Source organism: Stylophora pistillata, chromosome 6 (assembly GCF_964205215.1).
Source record: "Stylophora pistillata chromosome 6, jaStyPist1.2, whole genome shotgun sequence".
Lineage (NCBI taxonomy): Eukaryota > Metazoa > Cnidaria > Anthozoa > Scleractinia > Pocilloporidae > Stylophora > Stylophora pistillata.
The window spans coordinates 15,541,723-15,566,744 of NC_142524.1; the positions used below are offsets into that span (position 1 = coordinate 15,541,723).

Here is a 25,022-nt window from a genome sequence, read left to right on the forward strand (position 1 = left end):
CACTTCGAATTGTTTGAATTTGAATCTCCCAATGATAAAATTCTTGCTGAGGTGGCACATTTGTAACGCGCATAAACTCAAAAGTGGGTTGTGGTTAAAGGATTATGAAAATAAAACAAAAGCATCTAGAAGACTATAACTTGGGGAATATAACGATGTATAGTGGGACTATAAAACAGGCAAATTTCAACTCTTTAGATTAAATATCAAGAATACAATGGATATGTGGAGTTCAAAATTGCAACTTATGGCCTTCAATTGAAATCCCGAACTTGACTCTGCATGAAAGTTGTTATACTTGTACCTCATTTTTTCCAACGTTCCGAAAACCCTTTTTTAAACGATCAGGGTGGTCGAGAGAATGTGCATGCCTTCATAACGGATCGAAATATCCATTCAACGCTCAAAAATTTGGTTCTTACCCTTTTAAAGTGGTCTTTACCTCAACACGTGGCACTATCGTACCCTTGCATGCTTAAAAGCGCTATAAAAAGCACACCAAAGGTTTAATCGAAATGAAAGTTTAACATAATCTACAGCAGGCCATGCTGTGCAATTCGCAAGTACAAATTTATCATTTCAAATTTGTATGATGGATATATAAAGGTGGACAAAAAAGGTTACAAAAGTGGTGCCAATTCGTCTAGAGAGAGAGAGAGAGAGAGAGAGAGAGAGAGAGAGAGAGAGAGAGAGAGAGAGAGAGAGCAGAGTTTGTTCGAGCAGTAGCGTTTGCATATCTAACGAAATTTTCTTTTTCTTTGTTTGCATTTCTTTCCTTCCGTGTGACCACTGGTGAAGTTGTCATTGGAGACCTCTTAGACTTGACGTTTTGGTTGGTTTCTTACAGAAGTTTCGACATTGTCATATGAAGCGAAATAAATTCTACGTTGCCGTGCATCTCTTCAGTGATAAATGACAGATTATGTCAACTAATCCCGAATTACTGACAATCCCGAACCCTGGATGATCGCGGATCGTAATTGATTTCGATCCATATATGATTCGGGACCATTCTTGATCCCAAATCTAATAGAGCCCCGAACTATAGGTGGAATCCGAGACTTCAACTATACTTGTCAACCGACTTTGACTGTTTTAGATTTTTAGCTCTGTCGCCTTACAGAGATAGATGATTTGATTATCATGTGGGATAACTAACTCGATTGATCAGTCCATCAGTTCCTACAATTAATTTATGTTATCCCACATGCTGTGACTATTTACTCGAAAATTTGTCACTGCCTAAAATTATCATCTATCCCTGTACAAAATACATTTCAAGTAGACAAACTGATACCGACCGATCGGTCGAGCCCCGCAGCAACCTTGAGAATAGAGAGAAAAGTGTATTCTTTTTATCATTGAATTTTTATTCCTGTTTCGGTCTTACAGAAATCAGTCTACATGTTATTAAGACAATAAACTTATTGCTATAGTCCAGGCTTCTCCAGACACATTTGGTTGATCTAACGTCCAGTTTGGTTTTGATCAAGGTTGCTTTCATTGTCTTTAGTTTCATTGCTGTCATCTGATTCTGAAAAATAACATTTGATTTCATGGCTTTAGTCCATTTAACACCAGAAATGTAAGGGTCTGACTGAAGAACACATAGGCCCACAACACTTGCATCGAACTTACTTGTCTCCATTGCCTTGGATCAAATTATTATTTTTTTAACTTCTACAACATTTTCCCTGTTATGTAAAAGTTTTTGTGTTGCGTTTTTTACTTGCGTCACCTACTTGCAATCTCCTCAGCTGCTCCAGCCAAGAGTGCTGCTTTCGCCGTTTCGTAAACTTTTTTAGCTAATTTTACCATAGAGGGACGGGCATCAGCGCCAGGAAAGAAGAGCGAACGGGAATGAACACTACCGATACTAACGACATCTCCACCGATTCTACCGCCCTGAAGGGAGGTTAACCCTAAGCTTCCGAGCTGCGTGACATCTGAGACAATACTTAGCATGACAAACAAGCATATCAGTTTCAGCATCAACGTCATCTTGGGACACGGCCTGCGGCGTAAATCACAATAAATAACGTCTGTCGATTAAAAATACAAATATTAATGTTCGCTAGTATGTGGTGGTAATTTGATTTGAGTAACCGGCTGAACTACAAAACAGAAATTGCCGTGACAGAGACACAAAGACAGACAAAATTTGAAGTGCACTGAATTAAAAAAGAATGTTGAGGAAATAAAAACGTGTCAGAGTTCAGTCAAAGCCATTTTCGCATAATTGTCTACAACCCTTAACGGGACAGTCGAGATATGGTGGTCATGTAAGTATTTAAACAGGGCTATAAAAGACAACCGAAAGCAGAAAGCCCCACTGAAAACCGCTATGGCAAGTTGGGCTCCCTTGTTAAATATCATTATTATTATTATAATTATTATTATTATTATTATTATTATTATTATCACTATTATTATAGAGCGTTATTCCGAGTTTTTGCATTATTTAAAATGAACGAAGTTAGTCAGATTCAGCAATAGATAATTTATTTTCAAAGCAGTTCGAGCCGACATTTACATGGGGGTCGGTAACAACGTAACCATTTCAGAAATTCTTTTTAGTCGCTAGCAGATGATATAGTACTGGTTATGGCCCGAAAAATACGCTTAACCATTATCAAGAGAATATCATCTGCCATCGTCAAATAGCCTTATCGTAATGCTAAGATGTTCTATAAAGAAAAAAATATATGTATTTCGTCCAAGAGTTCCTACCTTAAGATAAGATTTCGTCGATCCTTGGTGGCTTTGGAAGAACTGTGCAACGGACTCTGGGGGCTTCAATTTCTTATGAAGAGTAAAGTATAGCGAAATCAATTTATGAACTGTAAAACGAGGAAGTAATTTTACTTGTTTAGTTTGTTTTCAGTGGTTGCTTTTCTGTTAAGGTACGTGATTCAGGGACTTCCTTTGGCGCTTAACTTCGTTACAACAGGTGAACGTGCGTTCTATTTCCCTGTTCATGATACGCACGTGTACTCAGTAGTGACGATAAAAATGTCACTTAAGTTTATGCAAAGAGAGAGGAAGTAGAAATGGCATGATTTAACAATTGCTATTTAAGTATTTCATCTTTGGTAGTCTATAAGGGGTGGCTACTCTCCTGAAGTTTATGAGTCACGCTCATTGCGTATGTTTGTCTGAAGGACATCTCAACGCACCCTTTTTCTAATTTCATGACATGAGCTCACCCTAGCACGAATCAGATTACCCTGGATCATTTTCAACTCCGTTTTAACGGAAGGTTACTTCTTAAAATTAATAAGTCACACTTTTCCCTTCACGTTTATTTGTCGGACGTGTTGACCCGTCACCCACCTTCACATTTTTTCACACTTGAAACTCAAAGCTATACTTTTTTCACGTATTGTTTTTATCTTTAAGCTTAGATTCCTTCTATCCTTGCGAGCCTAGCCAAATAATTACTGCACGACCAATTCCGACAAAAGTGCCGAAAGGTTCAGTTTCTTCTTAGGAATAACAAACCGCCTCCCGGTTAGCTCAATGGATAGAGCGCTAGACTGTTGAGCGGGAGGTCGAGGGTTCGAGCCCCGGCCGGACCAACACTCAAGGTCTTAAAATAAATGAGGAGAATACGCTATCTTTCCATAACATCAATAAATAGTTAGATATTCTAGTCTTCTCGGATAGGGACGAATAAATGGAGGTCCCGTCTCCTGCAGGGTTAGGGGTAGGAGACGTTAATTTCCCACGCACGAGATTACTGTGTGGTGGATGTCCTCCCCTGGGGTGGGATGGGTGGGTTTACTGGGCCCGCAGTAATTGGCGCAAGCTGTTGCGGTGTCCCTGCCTGTTGGCGAATCTAATGAAATAAAATAAAAATAAAATAGATATGAGGAAGTAAATTTTCCTGTTTTGGTTGCTTTCAGCTATTGCCTCTCTGTTGAGGTAAGGGATTCCTTAGGTCGATTACCAGCCGCTGTCCGGGAATATGGGCACGTGCTCCTACCCACGAGAGGCAAAGTCCCACACGAGAAGTTTAAACGACGATGTGATTGAAAACATACGCTAGCACTGAAAATGTGTGCAAAATTTGAGCGAAAGTGGTAGTGCTTTGTTCTTAGAAAGGAGGTGATGAGTCAAAGCGTCCAACATTTAAACGTGAGAGAAAAACGGGACTAGTTAAATGTAAGAAAGAAGCTATCACTGAAACAGACTGGAAATTGATCCAGAGTAATATTGTTTTGCTTTTAAGGGTGAAAGGTCGTGAGATCAGAAAAAGAGATGTGCTGAAAACGTTTATCAGATGAACAGAGATAAACATGTGTCTTCGAGAATGCAGCTACCCCAAGAACGAAACTAAGATATAACGAGAGAAATCGGTTTCGCGGTCGATGTGGGAAAATGATGGCCGATAAACATAAAATTGAGTAACAGAATTTACCAGAAAAGGAATACAGTCGAATCTGTGTTAAGCAGTCACGGCGAATGGCTGTTAAATACAGGCTTGACACAGGTTCCTCAGATAAGGGGTCTTAAAAAAAAGCGATAAACAAAGCCACTTTATGCCATAATTGACCATTTAATGTACAGAATCTCGCTCGAAAATGCTGCTTTCAAGTCAAAATTAAAATTTGAAATTGGGAGAGAAACATGGATTTAAAATACTTGAAAGATTGTTCTTAGTTTTATTTGAGTAGTCCCGCTTTCGGTGACCGTCCGATACAGGTGAAAGATAATAGAAACAGGCCGCAATCCGGGACTTGAAAGCCGACCGCCTTATACAGTGTGACTGTAAATTCGACTGGATCCGGTTCGATGAAGGAAGCGAAATGACAAACTGCCAAGGCTATAATTCAGCTGCAGATAAATCGTTTTTAATTCGAAAAGATGCGTGTCTTTTTATTTCTTTTGTTGAGGCCAAACACTTAAATAGCAACTTGTTCTACTTCCTCTCTCTCTGCGCAAACTTGAGTAACTTAGTTAACAGCACGCACGTTCAGTTGTTTTAAGCTCCAAGGGAAGTCTCTGAATCACGTACCTTAAAAGAGAGGTAATAGCTGAAAACAACCAAAACAAGTAAGTATAATTTATTTCCTCGTTTCCCATTTTACAAATTGAAAGCGCTGTGCGTTTTTTGTTTTTTTTTTCGAAACTGGTCTCTCAATTTTTGTAAAATCAACAAGGATCGAAGAAATATCTTTCTTTTTTCCCATCACAAGACGTATTAGCAAACGATGAGGCTACTTAATTATGGTCACGGAGTGTATTTTTCGAGCCATGACCAGTACTATACAATCTAACGACGAAAAAGTATTCCTGAATGGGTTACGTTATTACCGTTGCCGAAACTGTCTCGAACTGCTTTGGAACAATATATCATGAATGGGTCACATTTAAACTCCATTCATTTGGAAAATCTCATAACTCGGAATACAGCTCTTCTTTCAGATTTCTTTTTAAAGCCCTGTTTGAATCATTTTCAGACCATCATGTTTTTACTGTCTCTTTAGGGGGCACTGAACAGTTCTGATAAAAAATTACTTTGAACGACTCGAACACGTTCTATTTCCTCACCATTCTCTTTTCATTCCATGCACCTCAAATTTTGTCCTTCCTCGTGAAAAAGGGTTCAAATTTAAGTTTTGTAGTTTAGGGCTGCTGAAATTGAACCATCAGCACCCACCAGCGGAAACGTGTATTTGTATTAGAAGACAATAATGGATAAATGTTATTTGGGTATGATTTACACCGCAGGCCGTGACCCAAATGACGTTGATGAAACTGATATGGTTGTTTGTCATGCTAAGCATTGTCTCTCATGTCACGTAGTTAAGAAGCAGTTGGTTAAACCACACTTCAGGGTGGTGGAATCGGCGGAGATGTCGCTAGTGTCGATAGTGTTCATTCCCGCTCGCTCATCTTTCCTGTCGCTGATACCCGTCGCATTCGTAAACAAGCGGCTGAGAAAGTGAAACAGTGGGCAAAAAAAGTAATCAAAGAAATAACTGTGAAAGTAGCAGCTGAGCTGTGGCTGAAGGTACGTGACGCAACGTAACACAAAAACTTTCCCATAACTGTGATTATGTTGTGAAAATATGAAAATAATTGTGTGCAGATGCGATCCAAGGCTAAGTACCATGCAAAAGTTATTTTCCTATGTGTTATTTAACAATTGGTTCATGCTTTAGCGTGCACTATCGAGTTATGGAGCACGCGGGAAGTTTGGAGAGCACGAAAGAAGCGTAAGAGTTGCCCGAGGCGATAGCCGAGGGCAACTCTAGCTTCTTGAGTGCTCTCCAAACTTCCCACCTGCTCCATAACTCGATAGTGCACAGCTGAAAGCATGAACCAATTGTTTTAGAACATAGCCGGTGGAATTGTGCATCAAATGCGACGCGAAAAACGGACAACAATATCAGTTGAAGCGAATCGTGACGGCGCTGATGCCGAGTCTCTTTTCCTTTGTTTTTCTCTTTTTCTGCCTCATTTAAGAACTCTAGCTCATGGGAAAAGGTCGAAACATTGTCTTCGTTTTCGGAATAGCAGGCCGAGTTTCTGTTTGTATCCATTATTGTCGCGAAATGTATTATTTTTCCCCGCACTAGTAATGAGCGCTCGCGCGAAAAAAAATTTTTTCTGGCGAAGTCGGATTTGCTTACGCTATCAGCGTGTACTATCGGGATTTTGAGCACGCTTACGTATAATGAATTTGATTGCGCGACTCTGCTAGCTATGTTCTAATGAGTGATAGACTATTACATATCTGGTGTAGAATGGATTTAAGCCATGAATCGAATGTTATTTGCCAGACTCAGGTGACGACAATGAAACGAAGGAAATAGAAGATGATGAATAAAACGTTAACATAAACCAAACAGGACGTTTGATCAACCAAAACGTGTCCTAAAATATCATGTATAATCTCTCAGAGAGCGAAACGAATTTAAAAGTTAAAGAAAATAGATAGAGTCGAACTTCTATTAAGCAGTCGGTTTTTAAAGTCCCGAAATTGTGACCCCCTATTACTACATTCACCCTATTTTGCGGTCACTTCTATCAAGCGGTGGCGTTCACCCGTTTTTGCATACTAAAGGCTGGTTTTCATTAGCGACAGAGTCGGAGTCGTAGTCGGAGTCGTAAGAGCGCTTATGACCTAGTGAAAATCGAAAAACGGAGTCGTGAGCGGAGTCATAAGAGTAGTATACGGGGCCTGACTGGTGAAAACCGCACGGCCTGGGTCCGAGTGTCTCGGTTGAGGTTAATGTATTCATGTGACGTAGGTGTACGAGGGGTTTTATTAGGGTTTAGGGTTTGGCGTAGGTGTACGAGGGGTTATAAGGGGTTAGGGTTAATTTTCGTATAGGTTCGTGAGTAGGGTTTTTAAAAAGTAACGGTACAAAAATAGTACAAAGATAACAAAAGAATCCAAGATGGTGGTGGGGATTAACTATAATTTATTTGTTCACTCTGCACGATATTTGTAAATAGGTGACATAAGCTAGAAAAGCTGTCATCATGTCTTTGTATAATTGATGAAATGTAGAATGGTCTCCCACTTGTGCATCATAGGTTTCAATCTCGTCAATGTATTTAGTCACTTGTCTGCGTATTTCACAAAGATCTTGGGTAGTAACTTTTTCTTTTACAATCGCAAATAATTCGTCAAGGATGGTTCCGGCCCATTGAGGGTTTTGTTCGATCTCTTCGCCCAAATGAGCTAGGTACAGTTGTTTTTCAGATGACATGGTGTTTGAAATGAATGTAGAAAATGTAGGAAGAGGTTATACATAAACGTAAAAATGTCACTCTGATTGACAAGCTGTCATAAAACATAGCGTATATAAATCTTTCGTTTCGTACTCACTTGCTACATTTTAGAGATGCCGTCCGAGAAAGACTTGTTATGCGAATGCGGTCGATGCGATACTTGTCTATTGATTGACGAGATAGAGACCATAGCGTGGTACAGAGTAGAAATAAGAGAATTGAGAAAAGTATATATGCCAAAGTGGATACAAGAAATTACAGGAAAGATTGCTTTACTTAAAATTGAATGATGCCTAAACACGTCAGTTGGAGTAAAGGAATCGCTTATAAACCGGCAGAAGTATGGTTTCAATGCACATCTTGTTGGTATTATACACCTTATTATTGCTGTTATTGTCAGAGATGTCACTTACCAGTACGGCGTCTCGTCAACAAACGACCGATGGATATACCATGAAAAACTTGAGTGATAGACGGATTCTCATCATTCGTAGCGAGGACTGTAAAGCAAACGTATCATCATGAGCGACGTGAGAAAATTGAACGATTGTGAATTATTATATCAGAACAAGTATCTATTCGATTTGTGGGCGCCTAAAAAAGTGTGTGGACCCCGAGAAGTTATACGTTACATATTGGGTTATGCCAACGTTCCCATCTGTCTAAAGAGACGCCACGAAATCATTTCTACATCGTGTCATTACATGGAGGTGTATTATTTTCTGCGGTATTTACAAGCTGTGTTCGAGAAGAAATTTCCAGTACTCGAGATGGATGACCCAGCATCTAAGTATAGATTCATGAATGCCTGCGATAAATTATTTGACGAGACGGTCAGAGAAGTGAACGCATGGCCAAATCCAATAGGAGGTCACATGCAACTTTACCTGTTGAAACATTGGGAAGTGTTTGAACAGTTGGGAGAGCGTTTACAGTCGAATAAGTTTTTCGTGGACGATGTGACAGACGTGTTTGCGTCTTTTCGTAATCCCATGTTAAGCCATTCAGATGTAATGAGTGAAATGGTGACTTTGACATGTGTCAAATATTCCCCAGAGTGGTTTAAAAAGACGGCAGAGTCGCGTCGCTTTATCAAAGATTGGTGAACATTGACAACTCCGTCTTAAAAAAAAAAGAGCCTACAATAATGTATGGACCAATGTATGGACAACTGACCTTTACAACATTGAGATTCATATGTAAGGGTTCCAAGAATAATAAGTGACTTAAACAGCAAGAGTAAAAAAACTCAGTGAAATTAAAACAGAAGGAATCATCAAACCATCGAATGTAGCCGTAGGGGTATAAACATCGTTTAGAGGGGAAACTTAAGAAGATAATGTAGAGGCAATGATTGTTTACAAATGTAAAAATTTTCCAATTTCTTTTTTAATAAATTTGTTTCTAATGAAATGCGTGTAGTCATTTATGTTTCGATGGAGTGTTGTAAAGAGCTTCTCGATTCGTATCTCAAAGAAGTATATTATCAGACCTATTTATGCCCTCATGAAATTTATAAATTCGATACACATGCCTGTACCAAAACGGGTCGCGCCCGCGTCTTGCTTCATGCCATCTTAGGTTTTGAGGCCACACCGTCCTTAGAAATATGCTATCGCCTCATTTCCCGCGTCGCCGACTATAGAGATGTGTGGATATTTCTGGTACTCGTTCGCGGGATTTTAAAACAAGACGAATCGTTTATTCCCCCGCGACGAAACGAAGTTGAAAAAAATTGATTTTGAGGAGTGGTGTCAGCTCACGGACCATGCGGTCACGCAAAAACTAAGGCGGTTTGGTTTTCCCAAAGGAGCACACATGCAGTTGTACTTATTTACGCGTTGGTACGAATTTGTGAGAGTAGGAAAGAAAATCCGGAATCTATGTTTTACGTTCGAGGATGTCATGAAAACTTATGAAAATTGGCAAAATTCGGGGCAAGAAACAAATGTACTCATGGGAGAGGTAGAAGCATGGACGGAAGTGAAATATTCAGAACATTGGTACGACGTTTGTTGTAAAAATTGGTGTCAAAGACTCAATAAAGGGTTCTGTCCTGGTGTACCGGTTCACAAGGGAATTACCGTTGTTCTTTCTTTGTTTAGGAGTTATCGGTTAGCTATTGTGTATTGTTTGGTCTTTTGTATTGGCTCTTGTGAACCGGTACACGAGGAAAGAACCCAATAAAGACATATTGAACTGAATGTGTTTATCAAATACTATAGAACGAAATACAATAGGCTTAGCATAAATGATTCGCCGTGTTTATCATGTCTACTCGTGTCGGTTGAAGTGTAAAACATACATGCGACACGATATCGTAAATACATTCCACAAAAAATTCAAAAGTATTCAAAAGAGTTCGCGATTTGGAGTAATGTCTTGTAAGAAAAACATTACAAAAGAAGTGGCTGTATTGCCACGCCAGAAAATTAAACAGTGTAGACGCGTGCTGAAAAAAATTATAAAGAAAATGAATAAAAGCGAATATCGCGCCATCCGCTACTAAAAGCACTACCTAATCAGTCTACAAAAGATCAATAGGGATTATCGGCGGGGTTGGTACATGCGTAATTACATATGGATCGATTGTGTAGAAGTAAGAGTAAAGGGATATGTAGAGGATAAGGCGGCGATATGATAAACGCATGCAAAGAATCGGGTAATATGGAAAAAAAAATATTCCATAAGCCTCGAGGCGTGTAAACTATTTAAGCAATAGCGAAAAACAGGCCTGAAAAAAATCAGGCCCGTACAGGCTTAAATAGCGCTATCTACTGCGAGGATCGTGCATCATACGTCATCTCATACCGCAGTTCAAAATATATGAAATTCATATATTTCATTGTATCTGATTTATCACTTTCACGGGTTTATTACGAATCAACTTAACGGCCTGCTCCCAGTTGGCTTGTTAGCTCAATTGGTAGAGCGCTGCACTAGTATCGCAGAGGTCAGTGGTTCGAATCCCGTACAGGCCTGATTTTTTTCAGGCCTGTTTTTCGCTATTGCTTAAAAAGCGCTATCTACTGCGAGGATCGTGCATCATACGTGAATAATCAATGTTGATAAATTATATACCGTTATTCACTTATTACTGGCGCGTGTGTTGTTATTGTTAAATTATATGTCGTGATTCACTTTATCAACTGGTGCACATAGTCAATGTTGTTGTTGTTGTTAAATTATAAGGGTAAAAGGACATTGGAAGAGTATGGCAACGATGGTATTTCGGATGCAGAAATGGTCGATATGGGAAGCATGTACGATACCCCTGCTTCAGAAGTATCGGACGGAGAGATGGTTGAATTGGGAGAAGAATTGGAAAGAGAGTCATCGCCCTTATTGAGTTCGACTTTCAACCGGTTGGACATCCAAAGAAAGCCCTCAGCATCGTACAAAAACAACGCGGAGTGGCAAAGAAAAAACAACTCCGCCCCGCTCCTAAAAACGACAACATTGGGGAGGAGATTACTCGTGGCGTGGCTGACATGGCGCGTCGCGTGATTGAAAAATCTAAATCTCCGCAAGGAAAAGAATTGAAAGACAACGACAGGGTCATGTTTAATTTCTCCACCAAGAAGTTTAGCCATCCTCTGCAGTCAGCTAAATTCACCGTGGCCGGAATCGCCAATGACCCCACGCGATTTGAGGCATACATGCAGACGTTGGCTAATCAACTCAATTCCAACGAGAGTTTTGACGCCGACGACGAGTTTCAAGTCGACATGACTATCATTACCGAACCCGACGCCGGCAGAAGAACCAACCTCTCCATCTTGGGGAAATTAAACATGACCACCGTCCTTCGCCGAAAACAGTGCGTCCTACCCATCAAGAATGACCAAGACAACTTCTGTCTGGCTAGATCCATCTGTCTCACCAAAGCCCATCTACACAAGGATGAGGATAGAGAGAGCCTAAATTATTACAAGAACCTTAAAAAGTACCCCATCGCCTTAACCCGTTGCGCCAAATACCTCCACCGTGAAGCTGGTGTCCACGAAGGTGCCTGTGGTCGAGAGGAATTGAAGAAATTCCAAGAGTACCTGGCCCCCGACTACAGGTTGAAAGTCATGAGCGTCAGATACCCATATTGTATCACCTTCGAGGGCCCCAGCTCAGCACCTTTAGTTCTTCGTCTTCTGTTTCAATCAGACCCGGAGGGAGGAAATGGTCATTACCACGGTTGTACATCGTATTCCGCATTCCTCGACAGGAGCTATTTTTGCGACGATTGCAACCGTGGGTTTAATACCGACGAATTCAGTCACCATCCCTGCGAAGGAAGGAGATGTAAAGCTTGCAAGACCATCGAGTGTGGCCCTAAATCGCATCACCCTTGACTACTCTGCAACCACTGTAATCGCCATTTCTACGACAATTCCTGCATGTCACCCCATCGTAGCCAGGGTTTTTGCGCTTCGTGGATTCGATACGGGATTTGCTACAAAGAATTCAAACCCGACAAGAAAGAGTCACATCGATGTTACTGGAGTGAATGCGGGAATTGTAAAGAAGTCGTGGACCTCCGCACCCACAAATATTTTATCCAGCCCGTCCCAAAAAGTGAAGATAAACCCAAGAAAAAATCGAAAAGTACACTAAAACGCCAAAGAAAAAATAATCCAAACGCCTCAGAATACTTCGAGCCTCCAATAAAAGTGTGGGCTTACTTTGAAGCCATGCTGGACGAAGACGGTACGCATATCCCCATCCTCATCGTGGCCAAAACTTCAGAAAGTGACGAAGTATTTGAGTTTTATGGCCCCGAATGTACCGGTGACTTTCTAGCCCTCCTAGATGAATTGTCGTACGGTCCTCCCGACAACATCAGAAATTGGGATGACTTCAGGGAAGTCATCGGTATGTTCCATAGTTTAAAGGGATATGATGCCGTCTTCCTACAGGAACAGATGGTCAATGAAAATCACCGCTTCGAATTCCTCATCCCCAACGGAACCAAGAACCTGTGCATGCAGGTGGGAAAGATCATCTTCAAAGACAGTATGTGTTTCCTTCTCATGGCCTTGGCTTCGTTTTCCAGTACTTTTGGTATCCCCGAGTTAAAGAAAGGTTTCTTCCCCCACAAGTTCCACACCCCCGACAGCCAAAACTACATTGGTCCACTCCCTGCAGCCGAATATTATGACCCCGAGGAGATGTCTGAAAAAAAGAAAAAAGAATTTGAGGCGTGGTACGCAGAGGGGAGACGCAAGAACCTCCCGTTCGACCTCAAAAAAGAATTAATTGCCTACTGCCGCTCTGACGTAGCATTGCTGAAAGCTGGCTGTCTTAAATTCATTGATCAAATTTGACCAAATTTGACCCTATGGAGAAATGTGTGACGATCGCCCAGGCCTGCAACAGGTAACAAAAATTTCAAAAACATTCATATATATAATATGAATGTTAATATTAAAAATATGGTATTCTTTTTAGGTACTGGCGAAAATGCGTCATGGTCCCTGATTCCATCGCCATCGAGCCGGAGAACGGATGAGAAGGAGCCACACCCAATCATTCCCACGTGGCCTTGGAATGGATGATGTGGACCAAGAGGAATCTGGGGACGAGGATTCAACATGCGCGCCAGGGCGGAGAATTCAGCATCCACCATGGATCTCGTGTGTATAATATAGACGGATACGTTGCAGAAACGCGTACCGTCTACGAGTTCCATGGCTGCTTATTCCACGGATGCCGCGACTGTTTTCCCTAACGAAACCAGATCCCATTCTCGTCCACCGGGTTAACTGTGGAAGCACGCCGGCGTCAGACGACACGGAAAACTGCCACATTGCAAAGGTTGGGGTATACCGTCGTTGAAATGTGGCAGTGCCAGTGGGAAAAACAGAAGAAATCCGACCCAGATCTCCGCAACTTCGTCCAGTCACTCACCATCACCACACCCCTTCAACCGCGTGAAGCTTTCTTTGGTGGGAGAACTGGTGCGACCACGCTCTACCACCGTATCGATCCCACCCAAGGAGAGCAGATCCGGTACGTGGACGTGACATCCTAATATCCCTGGGTGAACAAATATGCAGAGTACCCCATCGGCCACCCAACCATCTACTTGGTACCCAACAACCAAGACCCCTTCGCCTACTATGGCCTCATGAAAGTCTCTATTCTCCCGCCTACCCATCTGTTTAACCCCGTCCTTCCTCATCGTCAAAAAATTGGATCTGCCACCAAACTCACTTTCCCTCTCTGCCGTTCCTGCTTGCAAGAAGAATCTGTGAAACCCATGGGAGAAAGAAATTATGTGTGTCCCCACACGGATTAAGAACGGATGCTCACGGGAACGTGGTGTACCCCCGAAGTCCACAAAGCCATAGAAATGGGGTACCAACTCGTCAAGATTCATGAGGTGTGGCATTTTGAGCATAGACAACGTGGACTCTTTGCTCCTTACGTCAACACTTGGTTAAAAATTAAACACGAAAGTAGCGGTTACCCCGCCTGGTGCCAGACGGAGGAGCAAAAAGCCCACTACGTCCAACAGTACAAGCAGCGTGAGGGAATCGAATTGAATCCAGCCATGATCACCAAAAACCCTGGAAGGAAAGCCACAGCCAAACTGATGCTCAATTCCTTCTGGGGCAAGTTTGGCCGAAATTGTAATAAGTCCAAGGTCCATCAGATATCCCACCCAGCAGCACTATTCAATCTCCTCGACGACCCCTTGCAACAGATCCAAGAGGTTCGTATCCTTTCTCTAGAGTTGGTAGAGGTAGTAGCGAAACGCGACGACCAAGACCCAGAGAAAGGCCGTGCTACCAATGTATTCATCGCTGCGTTTACCACCTGTCAGGCCCGCTTAAAGTTGTACGAGTCCTTGGAAATTTTACAAGATCGCGTGCTCTACTACGAAACCGATTCGGTAGTGTACAAATGGAAACTGGGAGAGTCAGAAATTGCCTTGGGGGATTATTTGGGGGATATGACAAACGAGCTAGAGGAGGGAGACTTCATTACAGAGTTCATTTTAACGGGGGCCAAGAATTGTGGCTATGTTACGGCCAAAGGAAAGTCCTGCGTGAAAGTGAAAGGTTTCCCACTAAACGCGCGTTGGATGGCCCAGTTGAATTGCAAGGTGATGAAACAGAACATCCTGGATGAAATTCAACATCCCTTGGACGAGGCAAGAAAGACAGAGATTATCAATCCTGTACATTTTGTACGGGATCCGGTAAAAAAGAAAATAAGAACAGAGACTCAAATAAAGGCATATAGGTTAGTTTTTGACAAGAGGGTCTTGGAAAATGGTACATTTACATCGTTACCCTATGGATACGATAGATTTAATGAGGAAGATATAGAACTAGTCGATTTTTCAGCATTTTAAACAGTGGTTTTTTTATTTATTTATTTTTTTCCAATAAACAAGACATTGTTTTTTAACAGTGCTTTTTCAATTCCCAAGACAGTGTTTTTACATTTTCTTTATTTAACCCTTCTAAAATGTAAAGTCACGATGCTTGCTCCGTCTTTAGTAAATTGCGCTAAATTATTATTTTCCGATTCGCTGAGTTGCGTTTCCACCTCGTCGATGTGTTGATTTCGCAAAGCGATGTAATGAACGTGTTTCGGTTCGTAGTAATAACTCCCTTTCAATAGGGGTTGATACTGAAACGTGCGCAACAGATCGGTGGTCTGATCACCCATGATCACTGGGGCACACAGGGAGGAGTAGAGATAAAGCGCGCGAGGGGCCACACCGTTTTTATAAATGCATTCTTTAAGATGGATGAATGAAAAGTTATATTCACTAAGATAAAACACGATAGAATCGAGTTCAATTCCGTCTTTTCCGGTGAATGTTCTCTTAAATAATCCATATCTAAAGACATTATAATTTGAGTCTGAACGAGTGTTTGAAAACTCCGTCCCGCGCTTTTGTGCAACCAGATTCTTCCCAGGTTTTTGCACCGGTTTTCCTTTCTAATTGCCACTTCGTGTCCATCCAAATAGTTTACACATGTCTTTACGTATTTCAAACGTCACATAAATCATAAAATCTAGTAGCGACTGAAATGTACTTGCGTCTACTTTTTCAGATGATACAATCCTAGAGCCAGTTTCCTCGTTGAAAAACATATCAAAGTGTAGCTGTTCTTTCCCAGGTAATGATACTAACGAATAATCATCCGTCAAATTATCTAAAAATAGTTCGTGTTCTCTATCAAACATCATTTTCACGAAATCAAAGACCGTTTCCATGCGTGTATCTTTAGATATCTCCAAAAGTCACATCCGTTGTAATGTATACTTGTTGCCTTGATGACTTTTTGTTAACATGGCGTCTTCAGATGAAGATTTTTACTGCAAACTGCCACACGGATTGCCCGGTGAAATCGTTACAATGGTTTTGTACACTTCGTTTACTATCCTCGGATCGTCAGGAAACATGTTCGTGGTTCTTGCCATTCACCGGACTCTAGCTTTGAGCATAGTTAATTGAGGAACGTGAGCGGAATCTTTATAGCGAATGTGCCAGTAGCTTATCTGATGGTGACAGCAGTAGTAATGCATTTACTCGTGTATATCCACATTCAGGGTTTTTGGACAAGTGCATTTACCTTACTCCGGTTTTTGCTGCCTGGATAATAGCACTTTTCTCTGCCACTTCCTCGCTACTGACGCTAGCTGCTCTCAGTGCGAATCGCAGCTTTGCCATCTGTCGTCTGATGAGACACAAAACTATTGTAACTAAAACAAAGGCCAAGATAATCATTGCAATAATATGGATAGGATCTTTGACCCTTCCTTTTTAGAAACCTTCTACCATGGATCGGCTCTCGCAAAGTATCTTCAAACCATTGGTTTAGGGTGCTGCTATTCCATCATACTCGTGGGCGGTATTTTTACAATCAAGCATGTGCGTGCGAATTCACAACAAATTGTATCACTACGCTTGGATCAAGGAACTTTTCGCCACACTGCAGATTTGAACCACAGGAACAAACAAGTCGCTAAGACAATTGCACTCGTTGTATTCGTCTTTCGATGCCGATCGCGTATCTCACAGGTATTGAGATCAATGAAGCCAGGAACGTCAGAGACTATTTCTGGCTCGCTACAGTGGGACTTTAACTCAATCGTAAACCCATTGATTTACTTCTATCGGCAGCCAACTACCGTAAAGCGCTCGAATCTTTACTTGGATGTAAACAAGGCGCGTCTAACGTTGTCGCGCCATTGCAAAAACACAGTACAACCCAAAGGACTAAGTAAGCACTTGAACGAAATAGAAATTATTCAATGGAAAGTGCGCACGAACGTATTTTATCCACGAGTTGCGATGTACTGGTACCCAAAAAGGAAAAGGAAAAAAAACTAATGGATGTGTGCGGCGAGCAAGCTGTTTATTTCGTACATAGTGAGATTTTTTCTTACTGACTGACACATTTCAAAGATTGTAAGCGAACGACTGTAAAAATACATCGTTCGTCCAATCAGAGACATGAACGATAGTATTTCACAGTGCAAATCGCAATATATATAACGGCGCCTGTTTGAACCCTCCAACCTCTAAGATCGTCTTCGCAATTCTCTCCCCTGGCTGCAATACATGTTGTTGTAAATATTTCAGAAAGTGAGAGTTGCCTTGAGGTAACACCTCCCTAGAAAAGACTAAGTTTTGGGACTCTCATTACTTTTTTGCGAGAGATTTTGAAATTGTTTAGAGAAGTTACGAGTTATTTTCTCGAGAGGAAAAGCTTTCAGAACCAGTTATCTGAGAAGACTTATCAATTTCTAACTGGCGACTAATTTCTAAAGTTCAACTGCTAATACGAACTGAATCAATTTTTGACAGCTACCTAAAAACTCGATGACAATACAGTTGAACTTCCCTTTGCGACCTCCTCTCGTTAGTGACAACTTTTTCAAAATATCGAAAGTTTCCAAGTCAATTTACTGTGAATGGAATCTCTCGTAAGCGACCACCTTTCGAAAGCGACAACCTCTCATAAGCGACACTAAGTGGCCACTTTTAGAGATGCCTGGTAGCAATTTTCAATTGTTTTTAACCTCCCGTAGGCGGCCACATGACAGAAAATCGGCTCTATCTCTAATGAACGGCAGCTGAAAACTGTTTCAATAGACGTCGCAAAAGTGGAGCCACCGGAGGTGTTTCCTGAAATAGCTTTACCGCGTGAATTTTTACCTGTATTCCGTTCCCAAAAAAATTCGGACAGCATTACTTGGAATAACAAATGAGCCAAGTTTCTTTCGCGTAAATTGTCCCAAACGCGCTATATTAAAATATTTATAAGATACAAAATAATCACCATAGATCCTAAGTTTTTCCATATTAAGAGTAGTAATAAGAGTAGTAATAATAATAATAATAATAATAATAATAATAATAATAATATAATAATAATAGCCTGCAGAAGATTATATTAAATTATTTTAAAGGCAGCGTTTGGGCGTCTGTAAGACACCAAGAGGAACCAGCCAACCACAGCAGCTGGCGATGTCAACAAGAAAGGGGTAAAACTGGAAAAGTGAAATGACCTCGGTTTAGAGATAAGTCTTGGTTGTTGTCCACGAAACATCAATGTGAACTAGCGTAGTTTCATATTTAAAACGGAAGCACGAACCGCAAATTTTCCATGTTTCGATATTTTACTCTATTAGACTCAATGTTGCCTTTACAAGTCCAACTAAAGAGAGTTTTCACCTCTATGTTAAGCATTCGAACATCTACACTATTCTTACATCGTATATTCTTAGGGTAATTATTGGCTGACTTTTTAATCAGTACTTTCGTTTGCATTTTTAAAAATGCTGAGATGAAATTATTAGCTCAGTATAATTTGCAGGCTATTAAAATAGCAGATGATTAATTTGCGTGTGCCAGAGGGAAAACAAATTTGTAAAACTTCGTGTAAGTGTCTTGTAAGCAGATGTTTCGAACACAACATGGCAACTTCAGATGAATAATCACACTGCAAACTGCCCCACGGATTGCCTGGTGAAATCGTGGCAATGGTTTTGTACACTTCGCTTACCATCGTCGGATCGTCGGGGAAACATGTTCGTGATTCTTGCTATCAACCGGACACTAACTTTGAGGAACGTGTGTGGAATCTTGATAGCAAATGTCGCAGTAGCTGATCTGTTGGTGACAGCAGTAGTAATGCCTCTTATAGTCTATGTCCTAATAAAGGGATTTTTGGATAAATGCATATACCATACTCCACTTTTTTTGCATGGATAATATGACTTTTCTCTGCTAGTTCCTCGCTACAAGATCCATTTCTGGTTCGGTACACTGGGTCTCGCTAACTCAGCAGTAAAGCCGTGGATTTTTTTTTTATCGTCAGCCAAACGACCGCATAGCGCTCAAATCTTTGTTCGCATGCAAGAGAAGTGCGTCTAACTAGCTTCCATACATATTTTTGCAAATTTTAAATTCAGATAATTCAGTTTTGCAAATTTTCATTCCTTCTTTCCACGCACCCTCAGGATATGGAACAAACCTCTGAAAGATATTGTTGAAAGCATCTCTTTAGAGACTTTTAAAACTAAGATTTTCAAGTATTTTAATGAGATACTTTAAACTGGTAGATATTATTTCTATTGTTGTTATTTTATACTTTTTGTATTTTTAACGTTGGTGTGATGTCTAACGACTTTACCGACGTATTAAAAGGTAGATGTAGATGTAGGGGTAACACCTGCTAAGAAATGTTACGTTTGAGGACCCCCATCAACTTTTTACGGGAAATTAATTTGAAAGTGTTAGGAGAAGTTGGAGGTTTTCTTCTTCAGACGTGACGATTGTCGAAGCGGTTATTGTTGGCTCAAATCAATTTTCCATTGAGCCGTCGAAAGTAATGCGGGATCGCATTGGTATTGCTTTATGTGAAAGTCATTGCTATTGTCTAATAAACATTTTACGTTAAGAACGGAAACAGCAAAGCAAAATTTTTCTCGCCTCTCTGCAGAATTGAACCAGAGGAACAAACAAGTCGCCAGGACGATTGTACTAGTCGTGCTCTTCCCACAGGTATTGAGATTGATGCAGACAGGAGACTTAAGATCGTTTTCGCCTTCTCTAGCTGCGGTACACCTCGTTGTACTGGAGTACAGAGAATTGAGAGTTACATTGGGGTAACATTGCTAAACTGATAAGTTTGAGGACTTCCCTCACCTTTCTGCGGGACTGATAGCATTTCGAAAATTTTAGGAATAGTTAAAAGTTATTCATTTTATAGAAGCAGTTTCATGAGAAGACTACGAACCAAGATTCCTAATTCCTAAATCTTAATGAAAAATATGGATTAACTTTTGAAAGCTACGTGACAACTTCGCTATCACAAATATAATGAAATAGAGTCATTGTGAAGTCTTAATAGTGTAAAGCCTTCTTCTTAGTTGCTTTAATGTGTAATTTAGGCTTTTGTTGCAATGACTACTTTCGCCTCAAGAGATACCGGTAAATAAAAACAATTTGCTTTAACTGTCAAATTTGCCATTCAAACTTCTGACAGTGAGATAAATTCTAAACCATACATGGTTGTATTCGTTAATAATTTTTCAGGATTCTCAACATTAAAAGGCATGCCAGTCTGCATAACAAAGACTTGGCCCAAGTAAGTGCGCTAGAGTTGCGTACGACGACACGCATGGAAATCAGGCCTGGTATTCGCTATGTAGAAAGCCAGCAACGCTAAACATAAAACGTCTTCCTTTATTAACGGAAATCGTCCGGAATGCCGTAATTTTTTACTTTTTGCACCAATTAAATCAGTCATTTAGAGCAACATCCGAGTCCATGTAAAAGAGCGACTAACGTATCATGATCACTCACACAAAACTGACCGATCCAGCCACAAGAAACGAACAGGAAGCACCACCTTAAAACGTTGTCATATTTACTTCCTTTCGTCTTAAGGTATAATTGAATTGATTTTGGAGTCAATGTACTTTCCTGTTAATATGATTAGTTAATTTTAAGAGAGTCCGCAAACAGTATTTCCATTCCGAGAGTAGAATATTCTCTAAAACCTGATTATACACCTGTGCTAATGGTAGCAAAATTGGCCAAAGTGACGATAAAAACCTGAAATTTGAGCATTCTTATCTACTGTAAAGTAGTTTCGTGAATAATTTAACAAAACTAAAATATTTCAGTTTTGTTGAATCGATGCCTAAAGTACCTGTTACAGTTCCAAATTTTTCTATAAAAGTCTTACTTTTTCTTCGTCTCTGGCACTGATTCAACAAAACTAAATTAAAGGTATTTCAGTTTTTTTAATGAATGCCTTCATTTTCTGTCAGCTATGTCTTTGGCATTCAATTAATACGTAGCCATTTTCTTTCGTTGTTTTCTTTAGACGGGCACACAGTTCATTGTCGAATTTTACATAATTAATGATGGGATCATGACCCGCGCTTAAGCTAATACGAGGAGAAGTCTTGATACCTACATCCATACCTAAAACCTGAGGTGATCCTCGGAGATACAAGGTTCAAAGAAATAAGGCAAGTTTCACTGGAAATAATGGCAGAAGTAAACCTTTCTGATGTTGCTGGAGAACAAGGAGAAACATATGCACAACAGCTATGCGTGGCAAGAAGGACAGATGAAATACACAACCAAATAATCACTCTCTCATCAATCAACATTTTTCTGTCCATCACTGCATTTCTTGGCAACACCCTGATCCTAGTCGCCCTTCATAGGGAGTCTTCCCTTCATCCACCATCCAAACTTATGTATCGCTGCCTGGCAACAACTGATCTCTGTGTTGGTATAATTTTAGAGCCTGTCGCCGTTATCTATTGGTTGTCCTTGCTTCAAGAAGATTGGAATCTTTGTATCTATGCGGTAACTGTTTATTTCATAACAGCCTATACCCTGTCAGCAGTCTCTCTCTTCACGATAACCACAATTAGTGTGGACAGACTTCTCGCCCTGATTTTGGGGCTGAGATACAAACAAGTTGTGACTTTGAAGCGAACCTATTTGCTTCTTATCATCTTTTGGATGGTTGGGATCTCTGCGGGGGCATCGCACTTTATGAATCGCCGTATAGCTGCCTGGTGTAGCTTTATTGTTGTACCAATTTGTCTGATAACAGCTTCGTTCTCGTACTTAAAAATTTTCCATCGTCTCCACCACGGCCAAAGGTCTGTTCCATCACAGGAACAGCCGAGCCAACCAGCTCCACTGAACCTGGCGCGATACAGAAAGGCAGTGTACAGTGCACTGTGGGTGCAGTTAGCAATGTTCATTTGTTATCTACCATACATCATAGTCGTAGCAGTCCTGGATAGAGGAAGGCAGCCATCTAACTCTGAATTTGTTGTATTTGGATGTGCTGAGACCTTAGTATTCTTAAACTCTTCTTTGAACATATTTCTTTATTGTTGGAAGATTAGAGAAGTGAGGCAAGCAGTAAAGGAGTCTATTAGACAAGCACTTTGCTGTCCATGGAATGGAATGGATCTTTTGGGCAAGTTCGGACAGTGCTACCGTTAAAAGCAAGAGAAAAAGCTGTAAATTGTTCTAAGAATATACTTGTGTTCAGAGCAAAACGTGTAAAATCCTTGTATACGTACAAGACGTATCACCCGAAAGGGTCCTGCTGTATTCGGTGAAACAACCATGTAAATGCAAATTTAGAAAAACCTATGAGAGAGGTTGTGCATAAGAAATAACTCTGTTAATTGTCGCTTTTTTGTTTCTCTGATTGAAACTAGTGAAAGGGTCTTTTTTAAGAGACCTATTTACAGATCTTCCCTATTGCCGAAAAAAACGGGATTAAGTTCCTTTTGAAGTTTCCTGATTTTTTTTTCTTTTTTTTCTTTTTTGCGATCTCCTTTCTTATACTAGTTTTCTTAAGTAATTGGTTTTTCCGTTGATACACTTAATACGTTACACTAGAGACGCAGGATATTTCAAAATCAACTGGTATGAGACAATCATTTAATAAACAGGAAGAATTACATGGAGGAAAACATTCATGGGATAAGTAAACATAGGAATATTTTTCAATAATCTGTTATTTATGCTTGAGTTTCGTTAAAAAAAAACTTCACGCTCTTTCAATATGAAGATTATTCGGCCCAAATGTTTACCTCAAAAAGCTTTTTGTTTTGATATACAGGAAGATGTAAGGTGAAATAAATGTATCTCATTAGACGTTTTGTTGTGTAGTATCGCTGAGTATTTTTACGAGTTGAGCCGTGTTTTGACGAACCCTTAGGGCGAGTCAAAATACAAATAACGAATGAAAATACATATATCTTATTAGACGTTTTGTTATGTAGTATCGCTGAGTATTTTTACGAGTTGTGTCGTATTTTGACGAGCCAATAGGGCGAGTCAAAATACAAATAACGAGTAAAAATACTCGGCGATACTACACAACAAAACGTCTAGTAAGTTATTTATTATTCAACACGCCAAACTGTTGTTTCTGCGGGCCAATTTCGCGGATATTTTACGGGAGTGCGTGACAGAAGTATGCGAAGCGGAACGGAATTGGCGCGTTGTTGTGTTGCTGTTTCTATTTTCTTCATTAAATGAACAAATTTTCTGGTCGTCAAGCTGTTTTTCTTCGTTCGATTCATCAAATGAACTTGGATCTATATTTGCCAGCCACTCTGACTCTTCGTCGTCGGAAATATGATTGAAATTGTCCGCCACTTTTTTTTTTCCGTAACTACAATCCAATTCTTCGCTAGCGCGATGCGAGAAAACCAGTTTAACCGGTACTACAATAGACGAGTACAAATACCGCGTGATATTTGTGCTCGTCTATGGCGTTATTCGTACTCGTCTAGGTGGAGTTGGATAATAATCAGCGATACTACGCACCAAAACGTCTAATAAGTTATTTATTATCCAATACGCCAAATTTTTATTTCAGTGCGGGCGAATCTTGCGGATATTTATTTTCGGGGGAGTGCGTCACAGAAGTATGCGAAGCGGACGGAATTGGCGCGTTGTCGTGTTGCTGCTTTTATTTTCTTCAATAGATGACGAAATTTCATTGTCATCTAACTGCTTTTCTTCGTTCGATTTATCCAATAAACGTGGATCAATATTCACCAGCCATTCCGACTCTTTGTCGTCAGAAAAATGATTTAAATTGTGCGCCATTTTTTTTTTTGTAACTTCAATCCAATTCGTCCCGTGCGTGATGCGAGAAAATCAGTCTCGCCGGTTCTCCGGGGTACAAATTCCTCCTTCCCCCTTATTCCTCCTTCCCCCTTATTCCTCCTTCCCCCTTATTCCTCCTTCCCCCTTATTCCTCCTTCCCCCTTATTCCTCCTTCCCCCTTATTCCTCCTTCCCCCTTATTCCTCCTTCCCCCTTATTCCTCCTTCCCCCTTATCGCCGATTCACGTTAACTGAAGTGTCTATAACTAAATGCTCAGTATTAGGATAATTTGGTCGATGTAGAGGCATCTTGAGAACTTCACAATATGCATCGTTTAAAACTCCCAATTTTTTTCCTTTGGCATTCACCCAACAAAACTGAAAATTTTCAGTTTACTTGCGTGAGAAACATTTATCATCGGAGATACGTTATTCCTGTCAATACCGTAAGAAACCCTTCTTCGAAAGCAGAGAGCGTGCAATAAATGTCCAAATTGCCTTTTTACATGAATTGCCTTACTCCATGGAGAACGGAATCTTTGTTTCTATTGTTACGGACAGTGACCGTAAAAATTAGTTTTTCGAAATTACTAGAACACTGAGAGAGAGCTCGTGTTGAAGATTGTTCATTATAAGGAGATTTGGAGTCAACTGTGAGATTGTGTCAGCGGTGAGCTAAGTTTAAGTCTGTAGTGAGCTTACGCAAGTTTATTAAGGAGAAATACTTTCTTGCCTTTAGGAGTCGCCCCTTAGTAAGAATATTGCATGTTTCATAATGATATAGTTGGGTTTTTAACAGCCTAGCGTTCCTCTTGTCGGTTAATTTCTACCTAAACACCATGTGTTGCGAATTATGCAGCAGGATTTATTCTGTCGTCAGTCTCTGTCTTCACGATGACTACGATAAGTGTGGACAGACTTCACGCGTTGTTGCTAGGGCTCAGATACGGAAAAGTTGTAATTTTTTGGCAAACATATATATTCTTTTTATCAGCGTCTTTGTAAGTCTCCGTATTGCCATCTGGTTTAGCCAAAGTCGTGCACGACCAGGTCTGATATCAGCATTACACTCTTGCTTTATAATTTTCCTTCGTGTTCATAATGTCCAAAGTCAAGCGCAAGTGCATGTTCTGCAAAATCTTCTA

General features: G+C 40.4%; 3 protein-coding genes and 1 pseudogene across 7 annotated transcripts; 3 read left to right on the forward strand and 1 right to left on the reverse strand.

The window, feature by feature from the left end:
- Nucleotides 1-1,357: 1,357 nt before the first annotated feature.
- Nucleotides 1,358-8,588, reverse strand: LOC111320898 (uncharacterized). Of its 5 annotated transcripts, none has more exons than XM_088725606.1 (5): nt 8,451-8,588; nt 8,160-8,246; nt 2,731-2,802; nt 1,743-2,014; nt 1,358-1,534 (listed from the first exon to the last, which is right to left on the reverse strand). In XM_088725606.1, the coding sequence occupies exons 4-5, from the start codon at nt 1,999-2,001 to the stop codon at nt 1,467-1,469; spliced, it is 327 nt and encodes a 108-aa protein (XP_088581732.1). In that variant the 5' UTR covers nt 2,002-2,014; nt 2,731-2,802; nt 8,160-8,246; nt 8,451-8,588; the 3' UTR covers nt 1,358-1,466. The 5 variants fall into 5 exon arrangements, with proteins under 5 accessions (XP_088581732.1, XP_088581735.1, XP_088581733.1 ...); XM_088725609.1 differs by having other exon boundaries at nt 1,743-2,042; nt 8,379-8,574; XM_088725607.1 differs by having other exon boundaries at nt 8,482-8,565.
- Nucleotides 8,589-10,951: 2,363 nt separating this feature from the next.
- On the forward strand, nt 10,952-15,170 carry LOC111320904 (uncharacterized). Its single transcript, XM_022923636.2, has 2 exons — nt 10,952-13,116; nt 13,189-15,170. The coding sequence occupies exon 2, from the start codon at nt 14,045-14,047 to the stop codon at nt 15,098-15,100; it is 1,056 nt and encodes a 351-aa protein (XP_022779371.2). The 5' UTR covers nt 10,952-13,116; nt 13,189-14,044; the 3' UTR covers nt 15,101-15,170.
- An 802-nt stretch (nt 15,171-15,972) lies between these two features.
- Nucleotides 15,973-17,341, forward strand: LOC148728454 (alpha-1D adrenergic receptor-like; annotated as a pseudogene).
- A 3,719-nt stretch (nt 17,342-21,060) lies between these two features.
- LOC148728455 (adenosine receptor A2a-like) lies at nt 21,061-22,918 on the forward strand. Its single transcript, XM_088762373.1, has one exon. The coding sequence runs from the start codon at nt 21,272-21,274 to the stop codon at nt 22,250-22,252; it is 981 nt and encodes a 326-aa protein (XP_088618499.1). The 5' UTR covers nt 21,061-21,271; the 3' UTR covers nt 22,253-22,918.
- The last annotated feature ends 2,104 nt before the right edge of the window (nt 22,919-25,022 follow it).

Bases quoted from the DNA above. Each gene is read 5' to 3' on its own strand.
- LOC111320904 (XM_022923636.2), top strand. From the start codon at position 14,045: ATGCTCACGGGAACGTGGTGTACCCCCGAAGTCCACAAAGCCATAGAA.
- LOC111320898 (XM_088725606.1), bottom strand. From the start codon at position 2,001: ATGACGTTGATGCTGAAACTGATATGCTTGTTTGTCATGCTAAGTATT. The intron at 1,535-1,742 runs GTAGGTGACGCA...GTTATTTTTCAG, and splicing joins AGCAGCTGAGGAGATTGCAA to AATCAGATGACAGCAATGAA.
- LOC148728455 (XM_088762373.1), top strand. From the start codon at position 21,272: ATGGCAGAAGTAAACCTTTCTGATGTTGCTGGAGAACAAGGAGAAACA.